The 21179-nt window shown below is 40.4% G+C and overlaps 2 protein-coding genes and 2 non-coding genes across 4 annotated transcripts; 3 read left to right on the forward strand and 1 right to left on the reverse strand.

The window, feature by feature from the left end:
- The first annotated feature begins 81 nt into the window (after window positions 1-81).
- Window positions 82-4144, forward strand: EEF1B2 (eukaryotic translation elongation factor 1 beta 2). Its single transcript, XM_054830536.1, has 6 exons — window positions 82-238; window positions 652-774; window positions 2080-2203; window positions 2579-2645; window positions 3310-3435; window positions 3952-4144. The coding sequence occupies exons 1-6, from the start codon at window positions 159-161 to the stop codon at window positions 4104-4106; spliced, it is 675 nt and encodes a 224-aa protein (XP_054686511.1). The 5' UTR covers window positions 82-158; the 3' UTR covers window positions 4107-4144.
- On the forward strand, window positions 2429-2508 carry LOC129208383 (small nucleolar RNA SNORD51). Its single transcript, XR_008577812.1, has one exon. It is a non-coding gene; the product is annotated as a small nucleolar RNA SNORD51 (small nucleolar RNA).
- LOC129208384 (small nucleolar RNA SNORA41) lies at window positions 2947-3080 on the forward strand. The gene has a single exon (XR_008577813.1). It is a non-coding gene; the product is annotated as a small nucleolar RNA SNORA41 (small nucleolar RNA).
- Window positions 4145-6921: 2777 nt separating the features above from the next.
- On the reverse strand, window positions 6922-16422 carry CMKLR2 (chemerin chemokine-like receptor 2). The gene is given in 3 exon segments (XM_054830599.1): window positions 6922-9687; window positions 16192-16252; window positions 16255-16422. Coding segments are annotated over 3 exon segments (1194 nt in total). The 5' UTR covers window positions 16319-16422; the 3' UTR covers window positions 6922-8618.
- Between the last annotated feature and the right edge of the window lie 4757 nt (window positions 16423-21179).

The following is a 21179-nucleotide window of genomic DNA, read 5'->3' on the forward strand; positions in this document are numbered from 1 at the left end:
TACTTCGCGATTCATTCTTGCGGAAGGATATACGTGCGTGCCAGGTTGCGGAGGAACACCGATGCTATATAAGCGCGGCGCAGGGGCTGCTGGGTCTCTTTGCGTGGCGGTCGGGCTCGGGGTGCGGGCGGGATTGTGTCCGCCGCGCCGCTGCCGTCATGGGCTTCGGGGACCTTAAGTCCGCCGCTGGCCTCCGGGTCCTCAATGATTTCCTGGCTGACAGGAGCTATATCGAGGGGTGAGAGGCGGCTGGGGGAGCGCTGGGGCTCAGGGGAGGCGAGCCGAGCCCGGCCGGGCCGCGGTGAGGCCCGCTGGCCTGACGGGAACCAGCGGTGGGGGCGGGGGGCCGCGCCGCGCGGGGGACCCTCAGGCACGCGTGTGTTGGGCTACCCGGCAGCTGCTGCGCAAGGCCGCTATGGGAGGCGCAGCGCCGGGGCTGGCCGAGCTCCTGGGCCGCTACAGCGCGCCCGCGGTGCCGAGCCCTCCCGGCCTCTCGCACTTTGTGCGGTGCCCGCTGCTGGGCCGAGCAGTAGCTTAGCGGACGCACCGAGCTGCCGCTGCGCCGCGGTCGTTTCTGTGCTCAGTGGCTGCCGCTTCGCATCTTCCTGCGCGCACCGAGGAAGGGGGTTAACTTCGGCTTGTTCTCCGCAGGTACGTCCCTTCTCAGGCTGATATAGCAGTCTTTGAAGCAATCGCTGCCCCACCTCCTGCAGACTTGTTTCATGCTCTTCGGTGGTACAATCATATTAAGTCGTACGAAAAGCAAAAGGCAAGGTATGGTTTAACTGCAAAGGTGCAATCCATGTGTGCACTAGCCTACAAGGTGTTGCGTTTGTTTCTTCGAGTCTGGACGAAACTTTTTCACTGGTACCATGTGGCTTTTTGTGTTCCTGTTGGAACAGGAACAGCTGTAGAAGCAGAGCAGACCTCTTCTGTCAGTACGTTACACCTTTCACTCAGAACTTAGGCAACCTGATTCTGGCAGTGTTCCGTTGCTGAGATTTCTGCTAAAGCTTAGAAGAAAGGCTTGAGATTTGTTGCTGCCATTTACACAGATAACTATGCTGAAAGCTGGGAATTACTTGCCAGTAATCAACCCCTAAAGGCAGCATCAGAATGGATTAGAAAGTATTACAGGAGTCTTTAAAGATAAACATACAGTATGTTGATGACAACATAAGGAAAGTGGTTCATTCAGGTTTTTAGTCCTGGAAGATAAAATCAATGATTTGCAATGCAGAAGCACATATAAAGAAGGGGAAATATGAAAGCAAATGTTATTTTCTTTCTTTTTTAGTGATTTTAGTGTTCATGAAAGGTGCTGTATTGACATCCATGGAGACTGCAGGCCCCTCTAAAAAGGTACAGCATAGGTAGGGTCAGTATTGCTACACTGCCTCCTCTATGTGCCTCAGTCCTGTTTAGACAGAACTCTTGTAAAAAGTTGGGTGGCTCAGCCACCAGTCCCTTTCCAAAGCTCTTACAATACTAAACGGGACTGAGATAAAGTTACTTCATAGAGTCCACGCTGTGGAAACTACTTCTAGTTCCTGAAAAATCTAGTTTTATGATTAATTTATAACAGCAGTTCAAGTAACAATAGAACTATGAGCTTATTTTAAGACTATAGAACTATACGAGTGATAGGGGAAAAGTCACAGAATCAGTTGCCTTGCAACAATGTGTTTTCTGTCACTATTAGTTTTTAAACAAATGAAAACATTTTTAGGGAAGCATGAACATGAAACTGATAACTCTTCCTGCACAGAATATATTACACATGAATGATTCTAATAAGAAAGCTTTTTCTATCCATATATGTAGGTGGAGCAGCAATGTTGGGCAGGATCATGTCAGCTTAGATGAACACTCTGAATATGGGATTTACTGTAGTCTCAACTAGCATGTCAGGAGCATTGGGGATTGTCTTTGGGGAGGTTCTGTTTTTAGGTAGCAGAGTTAATACTTATTTTTTTTAGCACAACATTTACTATGAATGCATTTGTAGGGTCATTGACAGATTGGCAGTAATTGTATTGACATTTGAGTAGGTTCCTAATATCTGCTGTTTTCTTTTAGCTTGCCAGGAGTAAAGAAGGCTTTGGGGAAATACGGTCCTGCTGATGTTGAGGACACAACAGGTGCAGCCACAGATAGCAAAGATGATGATGACATTGATCTTTTTGGATCTGATGATGAGGAGGTACTTGCAACCTTTTTGTATTATATTGGGGGTTTTTAGAAATACCCAGGTATGCAGATTTTTGCCTTTGACTAGTTGAAGTTACTTAAATTTGTGACTTTGGTACCACACTCTACTTGGAATTCTCAAATTCGCTGTCTTTGCAGAACAAAAAAAACTTGGAAGGTAAAAACAAGTTAGAAAGGAATGTGTTGCAATGGGGAGAACTGTCTACTTCAACTTTGACTGGTTACATGATGAGTAAAACAAAAAATCACCATCTTTCGGCTGACAGTTGTGATGATTTGTTTTTGCCTGAGTAGATGCCAGTCAATTTCGTTATCCTTTAAGGATGTGGGGGTTTGGTGCTTTTCTGAAACTAGATTTCTCTTTCAGGAAAGTGAAGAAGCAAAGAAACTGAGGGAAGAACGTCTGGCCCAGTATGAATCTAAGAAGTCCAAAAGTATGTCTACCAAGAACTTGATTAATCTTCTTATACTTGGGTTAATTTTGATGCATTTGAAGAGGATGGCTAGAAACACTAATTAACTGAAGTAGATAAACTTGACTGGAATGAGACAGGAGTAATTAGCTTCACTTGAATTGCCCATGAGCTTAGCCTTTCCCATAGCAGATGGGAACCTTAACGTAGTTTTTGTCCTGCTTAATACACTCTGGTTTGTCTTAGCCAGAGGTTATGTAAAAAGAAAGAACCACAGGATTTTCTTTAAAAGTTTAGAGAAAAAGCTGCAATAGGCAAGTCCCTCCACAGTTACTGGTCTGGAACTGTTGAGAACTGTAGCAGTTGCAGTATTCCCTCTGTGGAAAATAAACTGTTACACAGCATTAAGCTCCTTCTCAGATCCTCTGAAAAGGACTTCCTATGTAACAAACAATGTTAGCTTCTTCAACTGTGTTTCCTTATGAGACTGTTTATCAAGAACAGGTGTGTCTATCTTGGACATTGACATATGGGTAGCTTAAATACTTTTGAAATACATGTTTGTGCATGAGGTCTGTCACAGCCATGTGAGGAGATTCTTGTTGATGAAATTGGAAAAGTTGTTCTTGTAAAGGTAGTTTGCAACTATGAGTTTTTGAAGATTTCCTTGACTTTCTTCCCCCAGAACCAGCTGTTGTTGCCAAATCATCAATCTTGCTTGATGTGAAGCCTTGGGATGATGAGACAGACATGGCCAAACTAGAGGAGTGTGTTCGAAGCATTCAGGCAGATGGCTTGGTGTGGGGATCTTGTAAGTAGAAAACTTCAAAGCAGGGAGAGGAGACAGTGTGGTCTCTGAAGAGAGCGTATGAATAGGTAGTTTTGTGGCTGCCGTTTGCTGGTCTGTGAAAATGTGGGTAACTAAACCAGTTTAGGAATTGCAACACTGCAGTAATTCAGTATCTTGAAATAGTCAAAAACGTGTACTAGTGCAGTGGCCAGGCTAAGATTCAAATACAGGTTTTAAAAGCTCTACAACTTTGGCCCTGCTATCCTGCGTCTCCCGGTACGGTTCCTGAAGCAGCAGGCATGCACTCGTACACCCACACCGCTGGTTTGGGGGGGCGGGGGAACCACAAAACCAAACCCTTTTCACTACCTTGTAATGAGTGCTGTGTGGTCGATTAGGCAGGCTATAATACAGAACAAATTATGGGGGTTTTTATGTATTCCTGCAGACTACTTTGGCTAATTCAATCTTAGATTTGAATTTTTAAGGGATTCTACCAATCAAGGAGTACTAAATACATTTTCTTTTTCTTTTTAGCCAAGCTAGTACCGGTTGGCTATGGTATCAAAAAGCTTCAGATCCAGTGCGTTGTTGAAGATGATAAAGTTGGAACAGATATGCTGGAAGAGAGAATAACAGCTTTTGAAGACTATGTACAATCAATGGATGTAGCTGCTTTCAATAAGATTTAAAGTCTTGATATATCTATAATAAATGTAATTGCAAAAAATTGGGCTGTGTCTGTGCTTAATTCAAAATCATGGTGTAATCCAACTCATAAATATAAAATTTGGTTGATGGGTAAGGTAGAAGCTAAAACTGAATTTCAGGGTTGCTCCAACACCTCACTGTAGTGCCTAAGAGCTTGAGCAGAAGAAACAGAATATTTGCGTTTACCATCAATCCAGATGTACATGACTGTAAACATGCCCTTTGCTCCATTTTGGGGGAAGCTGCACTTTTGTAACTATCTGTAATTCCTCTGGAAGGAGGCCTGGCTTTAGGGAAAAAAGCACAGGGCTCAGGCAAAGCACAAATCCCTGTTTTTAGCAGTTAAACAGTAGTAAAAATTCCTTTTGCTTAATAAGGGTGGTGACTAACCCGCTGTACTGTGGCTTTTATTGAAAGCTAAAACTTGGCTTCCCTGAGGGAGCAAAGAGAAGTTAGAAAGGATGACGTGCGATGTAAGGGAAAATCTGCAGTGAAGTTACCCCAGATTGACATCCCTCTCCAGGGCCGCTTACTGAGCGCAGCACACGAGGGTGTCGGTCGAAGCTCCTGTTGCGTGTTCCAGGGGCCTCGCGCACCCCGCACCGTAAGCGGCTGGGCTGGGCGCTGTGCCCTCCCGGCCACCAGGGGGCAGCACGCACCCTCCGCCAGGCTGCGGCCCCGGGCGGGGAGCGCTGACGCCGGCCGTGATTCACCCGGATCCTTAACTCGCTGCGGGCTAAAGGCAACAAAAAATAGGTGTTCGATTAAAGTGCAGAGATAAAGTAGCATAATTAACACCGGTTTGAGCTGCTTGTGTGGCTCCTGATTTGTTTCTAGATTGATTGTGACGTTTTTTAAAGATTGAAGAACCTATCAGAACTAAATTGTTTTCCAAAAGCTATCCGCAGGACTGATACAAATGTAAAAGCTGTCAAAGTTGTAAAGCTCCTAGACAAACTCACGTTTCTAGGCCTGCTGTTGGGATGAGATAGAGAATTTATTGTGACCATGAAATGGGAGCCTTTTATGTGCCACGTTGGTCACCCTGAGATGAAGATGCTCTGTGCCGAAGCCTGACAGCAGCAGCTAAAATAATGCTTGTTCTTTTTTTTCACAGAGCATCTGCATGTGGTTATCTGGCACAGCACGTCCCGTTTCTCTTTGTTTAAAGGTGTGCCAACTTCAGATTATGTAAGAGCTTTGTTTTATAATTTGTCTAAGAAAAAAAATCTGCCTGCCAGAGGTTTAAAGCATGATTAAAGAATTGAAAGTAAGCATAATTACAGGCTTCATTCCCACCTTCCATAAATTTAACTCCTAAAGGACTAGCTTCATCCTGTGTGTAATTAAAGCACAGTACCCTCTCTGTGCACTTCCCTAGCTGTCACTTCTGCTAAATCATGCAGCTTAGTTTTAGCAGTTCTGTCATGGTGCTGTTAAAAGCAAGAAATCAGCAACTGCCACATCAGTTAAAAAAAAAAAAAGTGATGCCACAAAAATGTAATTTTTATTATCCTTGGCCATCACTGTTTCTAACCTCCTGTTCAATGTGCTTCTTACCTTTAAACTCTTTCCTCGACCTTGAAATTAAAGCTCTAAGTGGATAAAATGGTTTGATTTATGGACTAACTTTGCTAAAATACAACACTATGAGCCATCCATCTGACCTGCCAGCCTGGATTTTTCTGTGTTTCATTTATGCCAAGCACACGAGTACAAACTCTTCAGTTGCTGGGATTTCTTTTGTGGTTGTTTTTTTTTCCCCTGATGTTAGAAGGAAACTTGCTGCACAGGAACAAAACAAAAAAAGCTAGAGAACACAGTTTCCCCAGTTACAAAAGACAGGCATGTGGGCAAAAGAATTCCACAGAATCCACATATATCAACTTAAGGGGGTTTTGTGTAGTATTTGGGTATGTGCTGGTACATTACTGTGTCATTGTGCCTGTGAAAAATCAGCACCTTAGAGTAAATGAGACACTTCTATCCCAAGCACACCCCATAATAGAAAGATCAGCAGAAAGTTCTGTAACTTGAATGTGATATATAGGAATACTAGGAAAACAGTTTCAAGGAAAGTATTGGTTACAAACCAATCTACATAACAATCTTCAGAAGAACAAACTGTTCAGAAAGCAGGTAAGTAACCAGAACCTATTACAAAATGTGTCAATAGCTATTATTCTTGAATGAATGGTTGATCATAGAGCTATTCCCTGTGAAGTGTTTTTCTATAGTATGCTTTAGCATGACAAGATAGATCCCCTTTGCCTGGCTGTCCTTCCATTGTGGTGGGTTGAATGAGCACTCCTCAGTTCAAGCAGTGTAGAACTGTCGGTATTGTTCTGGATACTCTTTGGGAGCAGAACCTTAGAGCATTATCTGTTTTGTTTAGGTATCTTCAGAAATGATTTGGAGATAATTCTGTAACTGATCTTGGTGTGAATGAGGTAGTAGTTGCATTGCAAAATTATTAGTCCACTTAATTCTGTAGACCAGGGCTGACTTTGGCCTTATTCAATTCTGTATCTCTGTTGTCTACCTCAGGGGAGGCTTTCTGATAATTTATGCAAGGCAGCATATGTGTGTTCCTCTATTTGAAAAATCTCTCTACTGTATATAGCAATAGGTATGCTCACATAGCTGACATGCAAGAAGAAAGCTGACATAAACCTTAATTCCTGTTGTAGAAAGGGTCAGGGCTTGCTTTCATCTTCCAAAAGCTTTGGGAAGGAGCTGCTTGAAGAATGGACGGTCACTGCAGACTGCTGCTGAGAAAAACAAACGAACACATTCTTTGGAAACAACAAAGTTTTATTGCTTCACTTGGAGTACAGTCAGGAGAGTAGTACTAATACATCATTCTTAGAAAGATGTCAGGGAATGCATGAAGAAAAACTGCAAAATGTTTGATTTAGGCACATTCAGCAGCATGGTGCCAAAATATTATGATGAGTCACTGTGTACCAGGCAGCAAATGACTCAAAGGAAGAGTGCTGCTTACCAACTTTCCAGCCTAAAGTGAAATACATTGAAATTCCACTGATCCTGCCCAACTCTTCCAAACTCTGAAACCAGAGCCCAAAGAAACAGTTGCAGACCACAGTCAGACAGTTTCTATTTGTACAGCTACCAATACTGGATGTGCTCATGCATGCATATATATATTACACAAAAGCAAATATATTTACATATAAGGCCTCATTTACAGTATAAATGCTACTTATGTGTGTTGTCAGGCCATAGAAACTAGACAGATTATCTGAAGGGCAGTTTTATTCTATATATCTAGGTCAGTAACAATGAAAAAACAGTTCAAATTTACCCAAAGCTTTATGCTTTTAGTGGAGTTTTATCCCACATTCAACTTTTTAATTAAGTGGTATTGTGTCAGAAATTGGTCCCCTCCACTTAGCATATATACTTGCATTGATGCACATGTGTTTCTACAGCAAGCAATAAGTTGGAACAGAATACAGCATAACTAGGACTACTTCATCTTTCTTGTGGGAGTGGACTCCCTTTCCTGGACGTACTGTCTTGCCTCTCATTTGGCAAAGAAGTCCAGACTTGTAACAGAATATTGTTGAATTCACTCTGCCCACTTTTAGAAGATTGGCATTAAGGCAAACAAAATGCTATATTATTTCTTTTCTTTGACAGAGCAATAAAGAAAAACTGATAGTTGTAGCAAACCTCTTTAAGGCTGTGTGTGGCAGGGGACCTTTAATCTTAGCTTCTGTAAGAAACATTTTCACTAATTTTTTGTACATTTCAAATAAGCCTAATACTCACATGAAACATCTGATCAATATTTTGCACCCAACTGGTGCTAAAAGCAAAAGAATAAGTGACCAGAAAACACAGATTCTTCTGTCTTAGTTTTGAGTATAAGATAAAGAGCACTGGGGGAAAACAGATTTTATTTCCATATTTTTCTTTTTTGACAAGAGAAGGCAGCAATTCAGTGTTCTGTCTTGGGATTCTTCTCCAACTGCAGAGTGGAGCCAGCAATAGCTTCACTTAGCTGTGAGGTGGCCAAGTGATTCCTACTTAAGGCAATACTAGACAATCAGGAGACTCATGATGTATGGCCACTGATGTATGGCCACGGCCTCTTGGATGAGAATGCCTAGATGAAGAGTGTTATCAGTGACGGCAAGCAGGAATATTTTTATTATGTGCTCTTTTGATATCACTGAGGTATGGAACCACAACAAAACAACAGGATTACAACAACATTCCTGATCAAAAACCCAGTTAGAGCAATTCCACTTATGCTGACAGCTTTCAGGCCGTGTGCCTTGCAAGCACACCACACCCAAATGATGTGTCCTTTAAAAACCTTTCAAGGAAAGCAGCAAGTGCAATTAAGCCAGCTGTTTACATAAAACTGTATATGCAAAGATGTACATCTGACTGGCAGATATGAAGTCAAGAACACCTCCAAATCTCCTGTCAGCAGTTTTGAAGAGGGATGGTGACAAGAGCAGTCACTGAGCAGTTTCACAATAGTGCACGGGCGCATGGGTGTTGTCCGAGCTCCACAGCTGCTCGCTGACAGTTCCTGAGCGGCTCACCTCCCACAGTGCCAATTTTAGCACCTCAGAGACTGTTGTCTTGACCTGGGCCTGGAACTTTTTGCTAATCAGAACGTAGAGGATCGGATTGAGGCAACTGTTGATGAAACCAAGTCCAGTGGAGAGGGGAATGCCATCCTGCAGTAAGTCATGCAAGTTCTCATCATGATGAGCAGACAGCTCCACAATGCTGAATATGTGATATGGTGTCCAGCAAACAAAAAAAGCTACAACTACAGCAATGATGGTCCAGAAAAGCCTGCTGGAAGTCAATACTGTTCTCCTCTTCACTTTGACAATCAGCAATGAGTAGCAAATGACCATGGTCACTAGAGGAAAGAGGTAACCGAATGCAAGCCTCACCCAAATGAGGACGTGATGTGTCAGCAAAATAAGTTCTCTGTCATGCACATGGAAGTTATTGTAGCAAATGGTGACATTGTTGAGAACTGTAGCTGTGTCTCTAAAGTATAAGGCAGGGCCACCAATAATTGCAGCTGACATCCAAATGATCCCACTAAGAATGAGGGTGTTCCTTACAGTCCGATACTTGTAGGAAAAGACTGGGTGGACCAGGCGGATGTAGCGGTCAAGGCTGATGAATGTCAGGAAGAAAACACTGGCAAACATATTAAGTAGTGCAATGAATGAGTTCATTTTGCAGAGCCACTTCCCAAAAGGCCAGTGGAAGCCCATTGCCACGTATGTAATATAGAGCGGCAGGAAGAGAACAAAAATCAAATCTGCAATGGCCAGATTGAGGAACCAGAGTGTAGAAACAGATTTATCCCACTTAAAGCCCATAAACCAGATGACGATGGCATTACCTGGCACTCCCAGCAAAAATGCCACACTGTAAAAGGAAAGGGAAATCATATGGGCAATGCTGAGGGAGGACTGGGGTGATTCATCTTCCTCAGACAGGTCGTAGAAATAAGAGTAGTTCTCAAAATCTTCAAATGTCATGTTGCACAGTTGTTTTCTGTGGAAGAAAAGAAATGAAACAGTCAAAGGAGAAATGTTTTACTGCATTGCAAATAGTAACGTGCAATTCCTTTAAGTTCCTTTTCATAAAAAACCCCAAAACAGTGGCTTAGTTTCACATATCTATCACTTTTTAGCTGTCAATTGCTAGCACAAAGCTTGTGGAGTATTTTGGTCACAGGCATTTCAAGAAATGCTCAAATCAAGACAACATTTGAAATCTTCAGGAACTGTTTTCCTTGCATTTATTTTTTAACAGAGAACACTGAGCACACTATCACTGATAAATTTCTAGAGGCCAGCTGCTAAGTTTTACTGAAGTGTGATTTTTCTATTCTTTTCTAGTCAGGTTTCATATTTTACTGCTCTGTTCCTATCTGAGGCAAGTTTTATGGATTATATCTGGCAGAAACCAGAGAAGCACCAGGCATCTATGTAGCCAAAGAAGTGCAGTTAAAATGCCAGGAAGCCATTCTTTATAAAATTACCACCCCCCACACACCTCAAATTATAGTTAACAAAATCATAGACAGTGATTTCTCCAGAAACTGAAAGTTGATGCGTTTATTCCTCTCTATCATGTATCTATCTTTGTATCAAGGAATGTTGATTTTTCAGACACATTCAATGTATTTGATTTCCTTAACGCAGCAACGGATGTAGAGAAAGAAACATACAGAACATATTTCAAGGACAATACATACAACTGTGGTACTCCTCCATTAGTGAGCTGAGAAACAGGTAATGGATGAAAGAAAATAAAGCTTCCCAGGAGAATAAGACACACTGCAAGAGCTATAGATGAAAATATGTGTGTCTCCATTTTTCTTTTTTTAAGACAGAACAACTGTCTCTGTTTTCTTCAAAAAAAGCTTCTGGAACTTACAAGTACAACATGATTTTTCACATAGGAATTTTCTTCTAATACTCCAAAGGAAAAGTGTGGGAGGGAGAGAAGGGGTGGGAAGGAAAATATAAATCAGAAGAAAAACACAGGGAAAAAAAAAAAAGAAATTAATGGGAAAACAGATAGCAAACAGAGGTTAAACATGAAAAAGCTCTCAGAAGTTATGTGTTCGTTCCACAGTACAGACAAAGCTGCAGCACAGCACAATGGCCACAGTCTGACAAAAGCATCTGCCATGGTCAAAATATTCTGCTAAATTCTACTATCATTTAAAGCTATATTGTCTGGCTGGACTCAGCTGCGCTAAAAACCTGTCCCTGAGAGCAGGATACAACCAGCCCATTAGCTGTACTATGGATGAGCTCACTGGTACACTTCTGAGCACTAGCTCCATTCAGAAACTGAAATTCAGCCCATGTTTTTGGAACCCAGCCCTGCATTCCTGTAATTCCATTAATTTTAGCATGCTAAGGACAATAGGAGCAGGGTCTACACTGCCTGTAGAACCACATCTGCAAGCCTGCATTCATGTACATACCCTTCCTTCGAAAAGGTAGTTCACTTATTTTGAAAGGATTACTCACGCAAGTGACGCTATGCATGTGCGCACACATTAGCAGGATTAGATTTCTCATTCGTAGATGAATAGACATGGAAAAAAAAAGTGTGATTTTATATCTCTTGATTAAAAAAAAATGTAATAAGGTCAATACAGCCTGTTCTGTCAAGAGGCTATGATAACATTTGCCCTTTGTAATTTACATCAGGCTAAAGGAATGTTACTTAGTTTGCTGTCCTGATAAAATTGTACTTATTGGGCTGCATTTATGCAATTACATCCCCTGTGGGGGTAGATTCTGCATCAAATACCAGTACCACCCATCTGAGTCATTTTTTCAAACAGCTTAACAGCTGCTGAGAAAAAGTGTAAACAAGGAGCAGTACCACTAACATCTGGAACAACATTACATTTGACAGTTTTAGAGGACAGTCAGGTTAACAACTGGATTTTTTTAAGTGTCTTTGCCAATACGGACAACTACAACTTCAGATTGAATTTGTGCAATTAAACAAAGAAAAACCCAAAAATTTTCAGTCTCACTGATTAACATCCTATATTTCAGCCACTAATTAATTCTGCTTTTAAGTTTCTGAAGAGCTAGCACAACACAACAATACTTGGATTCAAACATTTCCTCAGCCACTAATTAATTCTGCTTTTAAGTTTCTGAAGAGCTAGCACAACACAACAATACTTGGATTCAAACATTTCCTCCCAAACATTTTTTTCGTAATGGTGCTAAAATAACACGAGAATAACAAACATTTGCCTACTACCCAACAATGTTAGTTTTATGTTTAGAATTTCAAAGATGATGTATAGCAGGAGAAAAAAACCATACCTAAATAAATGCCAAATATTTACCAAGCCTCCTGTAGTTTAAGACTCCTCCATTGAAAGAGCACACCTTTACAATGCAGTTATTTTTCCACGTTTGTATCTTTCCTTATCTCTAACTCCTAGTCTTCCAATGCAATAACACTTCAGTAGCAGAGGCAAAAAAGCAGGAGGAACATCACTTACCATTGGTCCCAGTGCACAGATACTGAAACTAGACTCTATGGCTAGGGCTCAGCAAAGACTGACAACTATATTTGCAAAGCTCAGAAACTTTTACCTCTGACATCAACATATATCAAGCACTTCTATAACAGGACTCGGTGTTACGCTCTGCCCTGTAGGGGATTTGTCAGTGGAGCTATGCTGGCTTACATCAATAAGGATATCCCAGATTTTTTTCTTCTGGGATAACTGTTAACCATCATTCAGCAGGGATGTTTCTCTGTGTTCTTGAAACACACATAGTGTCAAATACCTGAGTTTGGGTTTTATTTATTAATAAACTTTCAAAGTCAGAACTGTCTTGCAGTTCAAGTCTAGGTCTTGAAAATGAAGAAATCTAATTCTATTCCTTATTCTGTCACTGATTTCCTGTATGATCTTGGACAAATGGCCTAATTTCCAGGCTGGAAAGACTTTCATGAACCTGTCTGCAAACAGAGGCTCAGTAGAGAAAACAAGACTCTTTGCCAGCAGTTTTTGCTTGGCTTTCAGGCCTGCTGCTAGAAGAGGTAAGGGAGGTTTGGTACAGTTCACTGGCTCAGTCCCTGCCAGTCCGAGGTTACAAAAAGGAGCCAGAGCAAGGAAACTATTTTTCAATAAACAGGAAAGTGTGGTCAGAAGTCTGGCAATAGGACTGGGGGGCAGCCACAGGTTACAGAACAGTGTTGTATTGCATATGGATGAATAAAACCAAGTTTAGAAGTTTAGACTTCATCCTGTCTTTTTTTTTTTTTTTGTTAATAGTAAACAGTCTGTATAAAGTAAATGCTCAGCAGCTGTTTGACTGGAGTCTGTTCCTGTTTGTTGAGGTCACAAGCAGCTCTGAAAACTGAGCCTCCTTGATTCAGTTGCTTAATTACAAATATAGTTGCTTAATTTTAAGCAAAAAGGTTTCAGAACATTTGACCAGGATGTTTCATTTCCTGTCCCCTTCTGTAAGACAGAGGTTAATTACTAAGTGACTTCATAGGAATATCACAGGCTGGCACTTGGTGCTAGTACCTTTTAGATCCTGGGACAGAAAACAGAATTACCAAGAAATACAGATTGACAGGAAACATTTCTAAAATACACAGCCACAGGACTGCTGGGAAGAGTGGTACATCATGTGGTACATGAACTGTCTTTCTCTGAATTTCAGCAGGGAATTACAGAATCAGATCTTAATCAACATATTCATAACTTTTTACTAGAGTTCATTTGCTCTGCCACCACTACGGTATTTCATAAAATTGAGCCATAATGACAACTTGGACAAATTATTGCATCTGCTTAAAATAGAACAGCTTTTGTGTCACACTAAGAACTGCCTTACGGTTATGACATGAGACATATATATTTTGGACTCTATTCATGGCTATGCCACATGCATCCTGTTTGACCAGGGGAAGTCGTTTGACCTCTCCATGTCTCAGCCCTGAGGTCAGTGGAATGGCTTTGGAATTATATTACATTGGGTTTTCAGTCTAAAATAGGAGAAAACCAAACAAAACAGTTGCAATTTCCACTCACTTCACTTGATGCAAAGTCTTCCTTGGAGTTCAAAGTTCTCTGGGCACCACGCAAGTTAGGGTCCAACTTAATTACATTGGTAGTTTATGTCACATGTTTGAGCTACAGCCCACACAACCTCTCTCTCACATTTGGTCCTCATTACTTCTGAAATTTACAGAGAGCTTATTCATTGTCTATGTTAGTTAAAAGTTAACACAAATATTTGAGTGGTAGTCCCAAAATCCATTTGTTCATTGTGATAAACAGTGCTCAGAGCCTCTGGCCAGCTAAATTGATTTCAGAGGTCACAATAGTGGGTCCTGAAATAACAGGAAAATTATGGTTTGCAGAGCTGGCTGTCTCAACAGTTAACTTCATAGAGGGAATATATTACGCAAACCCTCTTTTTAATGTCTTTATCAATAATTCTGAGCATAGCACATTCTATGTGTATGATCTATGACTAAAGGAAAGCTTATTTGATTGATTTACTTCAGCTTTTGTCATTTGCAAGAGCCAAATGTTGGAGAACAACTAGTTTCTCAAAAGGTCACCTAAAGCTTGCTTGACATACTGTGTCTCAGCAAGTTTGGATACTGAATTCATTTGAGGGCTCAAAAAAATTCTTGGAACTTTTGAGGTGCTAAATTTTGGTTTCATCTATCTTCAGGAACAGAAGCATTAAATTCACCCAGTAGTTTATCTGTAAAGTTCGAAACACAGAAGGCTGAGCAAGTTTTTAGAGGTATATACATATTTCTGGCAAGTCTTTAATAAAGACATAAGAAAAGATCCTAAAACTCACAAGGAATACTGATGAGATTACAAACTGTCATAGACTCATATTTCTCTCTCAAAAGAACAAAGCCAAGATGACCACTTGCCTCCATGTAGAAATATTCCTATAGCAGGAAGCACCTGATACACCCATGCTACAAAATTAAATCATAGCTATGCTATAATTTAGGCCTGCAGACACAGCTACTCGGAAATGAGCATTCTAAGCTAGTATACACAAAAGCAGAATCAAGGCTTGTGTGTATGTTTTCTTTTTCAGACACATACACAAAAGCTTATCTCTTGACTATCATTTTAAGGGTCACTAGACATATGGTAACAAAACGGCTTTTTAAGCCATCCTGAATTCAACAACTAGAATAGCTCATAATAGATATATGTGACTGGAAATCTTTTCAAGCCATAATATAGATTATTTGTCCTAGCAGACAAGACAAGAATGCAAATAACCGTCATTCTCCATTACATCTCTCAGTGAAGCGGTGTTAGAAATCTATACGCAATGTACTAGCTAGACATCTCCTAAAATTTATGCCAAAAACAACTTTCTTTAAGCAAGGCCAAACATGACATTATTAGTCATAACACACCACTTCATCTGTGGTATTGAAGTCATTTAACCAGATAATAGCCTTTTACACAAAGTGAGTGTTACAGTGGGATCAACAAACCCTCACAGAGCAGACTCCGTTAATACTGGTAAAGCAATGATTTCAGACCAGCACTTTTGCGACCACAGAAATGTCAAACAACAAATGGAAACCCCAACTTTTTATCTAAATAATGCTGCTGTAATAGCAAAATTATCTACAGTAGGCCTGGCCTGAATATAACAAATCATCCAGGCAACTGCTGCAATTGAGCAGTGTACCATTTCCACAATCAGGTAACTCATAAATGTCTGCAACCAGCAACTGTGTATCACCAAAAGCGATTTATTTTCATGCTGATACCAAGCACCAAGACTTCCATCCCCAAAGACGACAAAGAAATTCAAGTGTCTTCAGGATATGCATTGGGGGGACGCACTTGGTAACTGGAGTCAATGCATGCTCCTGCTCTTATTCCCTTCTGTTAATACAGCTAAAAGTAGAAATATCTTTTTTAATATTCCTTTTGAACATAAAGAGTTGCCGTAACCACTTCAAGTCTGTCATGTGTCCACAAACATATTACAGCAGTCAAGAAAACGATAGATGATATCTGTGAAACATTTAAAGTGGCCCCATTCTGGGAAGAAAAAAAAAAAATCTAAGCATTCTTACAAGTAGGTAAAAATAGAAGTTCAAGTAAACAGTGCCACTTGAGATTTAAAATACGGTCTTATATTGAATGTGTCAGCACTGCCGAAGTATTTACACAACCAATCCTAGCACCTCAGTATTCACAACCCTTAGTGAAAGTAGACTTAAGTGAGAAGTGTCGTCAGCATGGTTTACAGATGAGAAGGCTGAGAATGACCTACAGGAAGTCTCTGATCAAACCAGGTGCTAAACCTAGAGTCCCTACCTAGTGGTTCAACCACAGTCCTATCCTCCTTTCTTAAACATAACACTGTTCCATCACTCATGATGGAGCACAGAAACCACAGCTTCACCTCTGGGAGACCTTCCCCTTCCTGAAGGGAGGCTCTCCCCTGTGCCATCATGCCCACTGTGCAGGAGGGAGCCAGCACCTACCTGTGCAGTCCTTGCAAATTCTGGTCTGTTTTCTCTGCACTGAAAAGAAAAGGAACCTGATCTCCACCATTTGCTTGTCATATACATTAATCTGTCTCTGCAGGCCCAGGACATACCTCAGGGCCATTAAGCACACCTCTCAGATGACAAAGCCCAGCAGGTACACATATTGGCTGTGTCCTCAGCATGTAAGAGATGCACACTAATGAAGTATTGTTCCAGGGAAGTTTAAGTGTTTTCTATTCCTCCACAAATAGCAGCCGTATTTTCTTTGGCTATAAACCACCATAACAACTACATACCTAGAGTAATGGAGATACCTGATTTAAAATTTTTAAAGTGCCTCAGCTTCACAGTGACTTGACTGATAAGATAACAAATGCTTGTATTTCTAAGCAAGCATGGCTTTTTATGTTTTCCATGCAAAAATTATATAGAATTTTTACCTTGCAACTGTTTCATATATTTATGATGAAAGAAGATTTTGACTAGCGTTCATACGGTCATTACATGATCGTGCAGCTCTGAGCATGTTTTTTAAATTGTTGTGTAGTCCTTTAGCAAACACATGCTTTAACCATGACTCCCTCCTAACAGGAAGTAGCAAAGTGAGAGCAGAGAATAGAGTGAATGCAGCAATTTCTTTAAGACTATCAACTGTTGTCTCAGCAGACCCACTAAGGCCAATTAAACATATGTTAAACAACAGCCATTCTAAAGTTACTGCAGGGAAACAACAGGTCATTATGGAAAAAATAAAATAACCCTCTCCAGCAAGATACAAAATCTGTATTGAATAACAGATAAAAAATAGCTTACAATCTGTTACACATACAGTCCTTTTAACGATAAAAGTTAAGAGCTAACCCCAGAATAAATTAGCGACACAACTCATTCCTCAAATATGCCTTCTTATATCCTATTCTATTTCACATATTAATTCCCAGTCACTTCTAACAGTATGTTTGGTTACGTACTGCCCTCTCAATTGATCGCTGTTCTTCTAGGTTTATTCTACTGCTCATTAAATCTACATCAGCAGTTTCTTCTAGCATGATTGTAATATTGCTATATTTTTATTACTCTTGACACATACTTTTGCATGGGTATATCAGAACATCCAATTCCAAAATAGTGCTAGTACATAACCAAAACATTCCAGCTGATAAGATAACATACTTTATTTTGTCCTCACAGTTAATACACTAGGATCACTGTGTCCAGTAGATTAAAGGTGTCTACTTCTGTATCAGTGTTCTAACATTCCTACTCAAAGCTAATTCTTTTATTTACTTTAAGTTCAGCCTAAAATAAGCACTGCCTGTATTCCCGCAAAACTGAAAAAAAAAATCATATAGTTAGTACAATTTCACGAGGGCTGGATATTTATCTATCTCCCTTATACAGCACCGGGAACACTGATAAGAATAGATGGCACCTATGATTAAGGTGTTAAACTAGGAGCTTGGAAATACTGGTTTTACCGGCTTCCTATATTAGCAGATCACTTCTATGTCATGTTAAATTTGACTCCACTACATGTGGTACAACACCCTCAGTTAAGATTTTAGGACCTCAACACCACGTTACGCCGTTTTCTTAAATGGACAATGGTTCTCCATATTTCTGAAACATGTCATTAAAAATTATGTGGGGCTGAGCTCATTAAAATAGGATCACTAAAAAGAAGAAATAGGAGCGTAGAAAGTGATATTACATTGATGGTACAGGACTTACTACTCACCATTTTCTCTCTCTCTCACCTAGAAGGCTTCAAAAGAGAATAAAACTGTGCCAGGCTCACCCTTGCTGCAAGAGGCAAGTATTTTATGTTGGGAAAGTACCTGAAGGCCCTAGCTTTTGAGATCAAAGCCTCACTGGATCTAGGTACTAAAGCACATAATGAGAGACAACTCCTGCCTTGTTTATAATTAAACAGGATAAACAGACACAAGAAGAGTAGGGAAGGGAAGAGAAGTATCTCGCCCAAAGCCAAACAGTAGATTCAAAGGTAGAGTTGGAAGCAGAATTCAGGCCTTGCCAAAAGAACAAAGAGGCAAATATCTTTTGTGGATAGACGGAAAAGGTGCTGGTTCTTCATACCTGTGCCTTGTGATTCTTGAAATTCATCCTTCGAGACGTATCAAAAAGCGACAAGAGAGCCTGGGCTGGGGAGGAGAAGTAGGAGAAGACTGCAAACTCTTTGCTAGCTTACATCCCTGGCAAAGGCTGGAGACTTCTAGAATGCTGGCCTTTGCAGGTAACCCTTGCAAACAAACCTGACGTGTGGCAATGGGGTGCGTTAGTTTCCCTTTGAGCCCACTAAGGAAAAAGTATTCTATCTGCAGTAGGTCTGTTCAGTTCATCTAAAGAACTGTAATGCAGTAAAATGGCAGGCCAGGTATAGGAGAGCTGCAACAAGCTGGCAAAAATTCTCTCTGGAAAAGAGCAGCCATGGGCTGATACAGGGCTTTTTGCTCCTGTTTCCAGGCCCTCAGCCTCTGGAACATATTGAAGATACAAAGAGCACAGGATTAGCTGAGCTCCCCTAGAAGTACTATATGCTTTTTTTGAGGACACAATTTTTCTTTTTGTCTCAGGAGCCTCAAGCACGCTGTAAAAGTAGCGGCAAGCGTAGGACAGTTGATCTGTGTACGATGGCATCTTGCCTTCTAAAACTGAATGTCTCTTGGACACCACCCACCCCCAGTCACAGTAATCCCTTCTTCTGGTTACAGGCCATGAGAAACTGTTCCTCCCACTCAGCTTGCTTTTGCAAAGCCAGCAACAGCAGAGCCCTGCACTGTTGTGAAACTGCTAGTTTCAGACTGTATGCACACAAATCAAACCATTATCAGAAATAATGAGTGAAAATTAGCCAGACAACCAGCCACCACAGTAAGAGAGACAGCTGAACTGTTGGCACATTCCATAAGACAAAATTAATAAATAAGCTAACAACCACACCATTCAACAGACTACAATCCTCTGCAAAACTAGCTCTGTACTGGTTGGACTAGCAGAGTTATTAATAAAAAAATTAATATCTAAGAACAGATCACAAACTTCAAGTGGCTTTTAAAAAACATAAGGAGAAGGAAATTCTATAAGGCAACTGGCTTTATTAGGAAACATACACGAATTCACATCTTGAATTAATCTAATAGCAATAAACACAATCCTAACAGCATTTCAGAAGGTGTTCATTAGGTTATCAGCAGAGAAAGAAATTCTTAAAATTAAAAGGATGAATTTATAATATATAGTACATACTGTCATCAACAGTTTTCCTCTGCCCCCATGAGTGCAGTAAAAATCTCTGGTCAGATCCTGTCTAGGAATAGAGTTTTCCTGACTTACGATCCCTCTCCACAAAGGCAATTAGAGAATCCTAACCATAAATTAATTCTCCAGAGTCAAATAACTTCCACTATGCCACACGGAAAGAGATTCTAAGAACAACAAAAGTGGACTCAAATATCACTCATAGCACATATAAAATCCCCAGGATTAAATTAAACTTGGTAGGACCTCTATCCTGTCTGCCTGGCATAAGTGGCTAATAATGTTTTAAATTTGAGCAGAAGCTGCAGTGACATTAAACAAAAGTAAATTGGGTTATCGAAACATTTGCATTTCCTAGTTCAGCTGAGGCAAAACAATAATGTGATGCTAGTGAAAGTAAGCCATCATAAGCAAGTTAATCCTGAATCAGTTTCTACAAACCTGGTCTGACAAATTTCTTTACTCTGATGTACCCTCACTCACTCTCTTCTCCTTAGCCATGAATTAACAAATATTTAAAGTTTTTCAGCTAGAAAGCAAACATGTTTTACTTTATAGACAATCTATACACCTTCTGTAAATCTACAAAAACAGTTCTGGGATAGTGCTTGGCTTTGCAAGATTGCATTTAGAAAGGCTACCAGTGACAATGACATGGTTATCACTAAGTCTAAATAGGAGGTGGAATCTAGCCCTGTCTCATTGTGCGGTAGTGTAGAAGTTCAGATCTTCTCGTCACTTCCTAGGAAACACACTCTCATGCACTTAATGACAACTAGATCCACATCCTACCATATTCCACAATGGTTAGGGAACACACACATACACACCTCCAGCTCAGATCACAGAAGCCCTTTTTAATTCTGCATGACTGTAATTCAGAATTATTTTGTTAATCTGCTACTTAAATTGAAATTATTTCCATTTTCTGTTCTAGAATCTGTTCAGATTAGAACTGATGTACTTATTTCTAATAATACTGGGAATTCCTATAGGAGACATACTATCCCTAAGCAAATCAAACAAATTAGAACCAGCACACAAGGGCAGAGAGCGTGGGAGGGAGAGAGATTTTTATTTAAGCCAGGGTCACTTAACATTCTCTGACAGGATAAAAGACTCCTTGAAGTGTGTGTAAACACATTCAAAAGTAATTAAAAATTAAATTTACACCTACTTTCATATCTTTTCTTGCTGCAGGGGTGGTTAAAAATAATCTTTGAAATAGATAGCACATTCTTTCTTCTAAGAAGCTCTTTTAGCCAGTATATGCTACGCTACCTTACAGGATTTGCCTGCAAGTGTTGTAGCTGTAGAAACACATTATCTGGAAGGGAGGGAGAAAAAGATTTAAAACATAACAGAGATATTGACCTACCTTGTTTAGTTCTTTGGAACAAAATGCACTGTAAATCAGGGCTGTGAGCTCTGTAGCAGAAGGAAGAATGAAGTGATCTGCAGAGTTCAGAGTGACTTCAGTGTGATTCCAGCTGCTTCACTTGGCTACTGCCTTCCTTCTAATAAAGCTGCAGAATGATATAACGCCGTGTTTGTTTTCAGCTGAGGAAGTTGTTTCCAACTTCCCTTGGTTTTCTAGACCCAGTTTTGAAATATTGCCTTTCTGTATAATCCCAGTATTTCACCAAAAATAAATGTTAGACATGGGAATGAATCATTTTGGTCAGTGTCCAGGCAAGCAACAG

The sequence above is a fragment of the Grus americana genome, chromosome 6, assembly GCF_028858705.1.
Source record: "Grus americana isolate bGruAme1 chromosome 6, bGruAme1.mat, whole genome shotgun sequence".
Taxonomy (NCBI): domain Eukaryota; kingdom Metazoa; phylum Chordata; class Aves; order Gruiformes; family Gruidae; genus Grus; species Grus americana.

What these genes read in the sequence shown, in the direction of transcription:
- EEF1B2 (XM_054830536.1), top strand. Translation starts at nt 159, where the DNA reads ATGGGCTTCGGGGACCTTAAGTCCGCCGCTGGCCTCCGGGTCCTCAAT. An exon ending in TACGAAAAGCAAAAGGCAAG is followed by an intron (nt 775 to 2,079) that starts GTATGGTTTAAC and finishes GTTTTCTTTTAG; the next exon opens with CTTGCCAGGAGTAAAGAAGG. An exon ending in TGAATCTAAGAAGTCCAAAA is followed by an intron (nt 2,646 to 3,309) that starts GTATGTCTACCA and finishes TTCTTCCCCCAG; the next exon opens with AACCAGCTGTTGTTGCCAAA.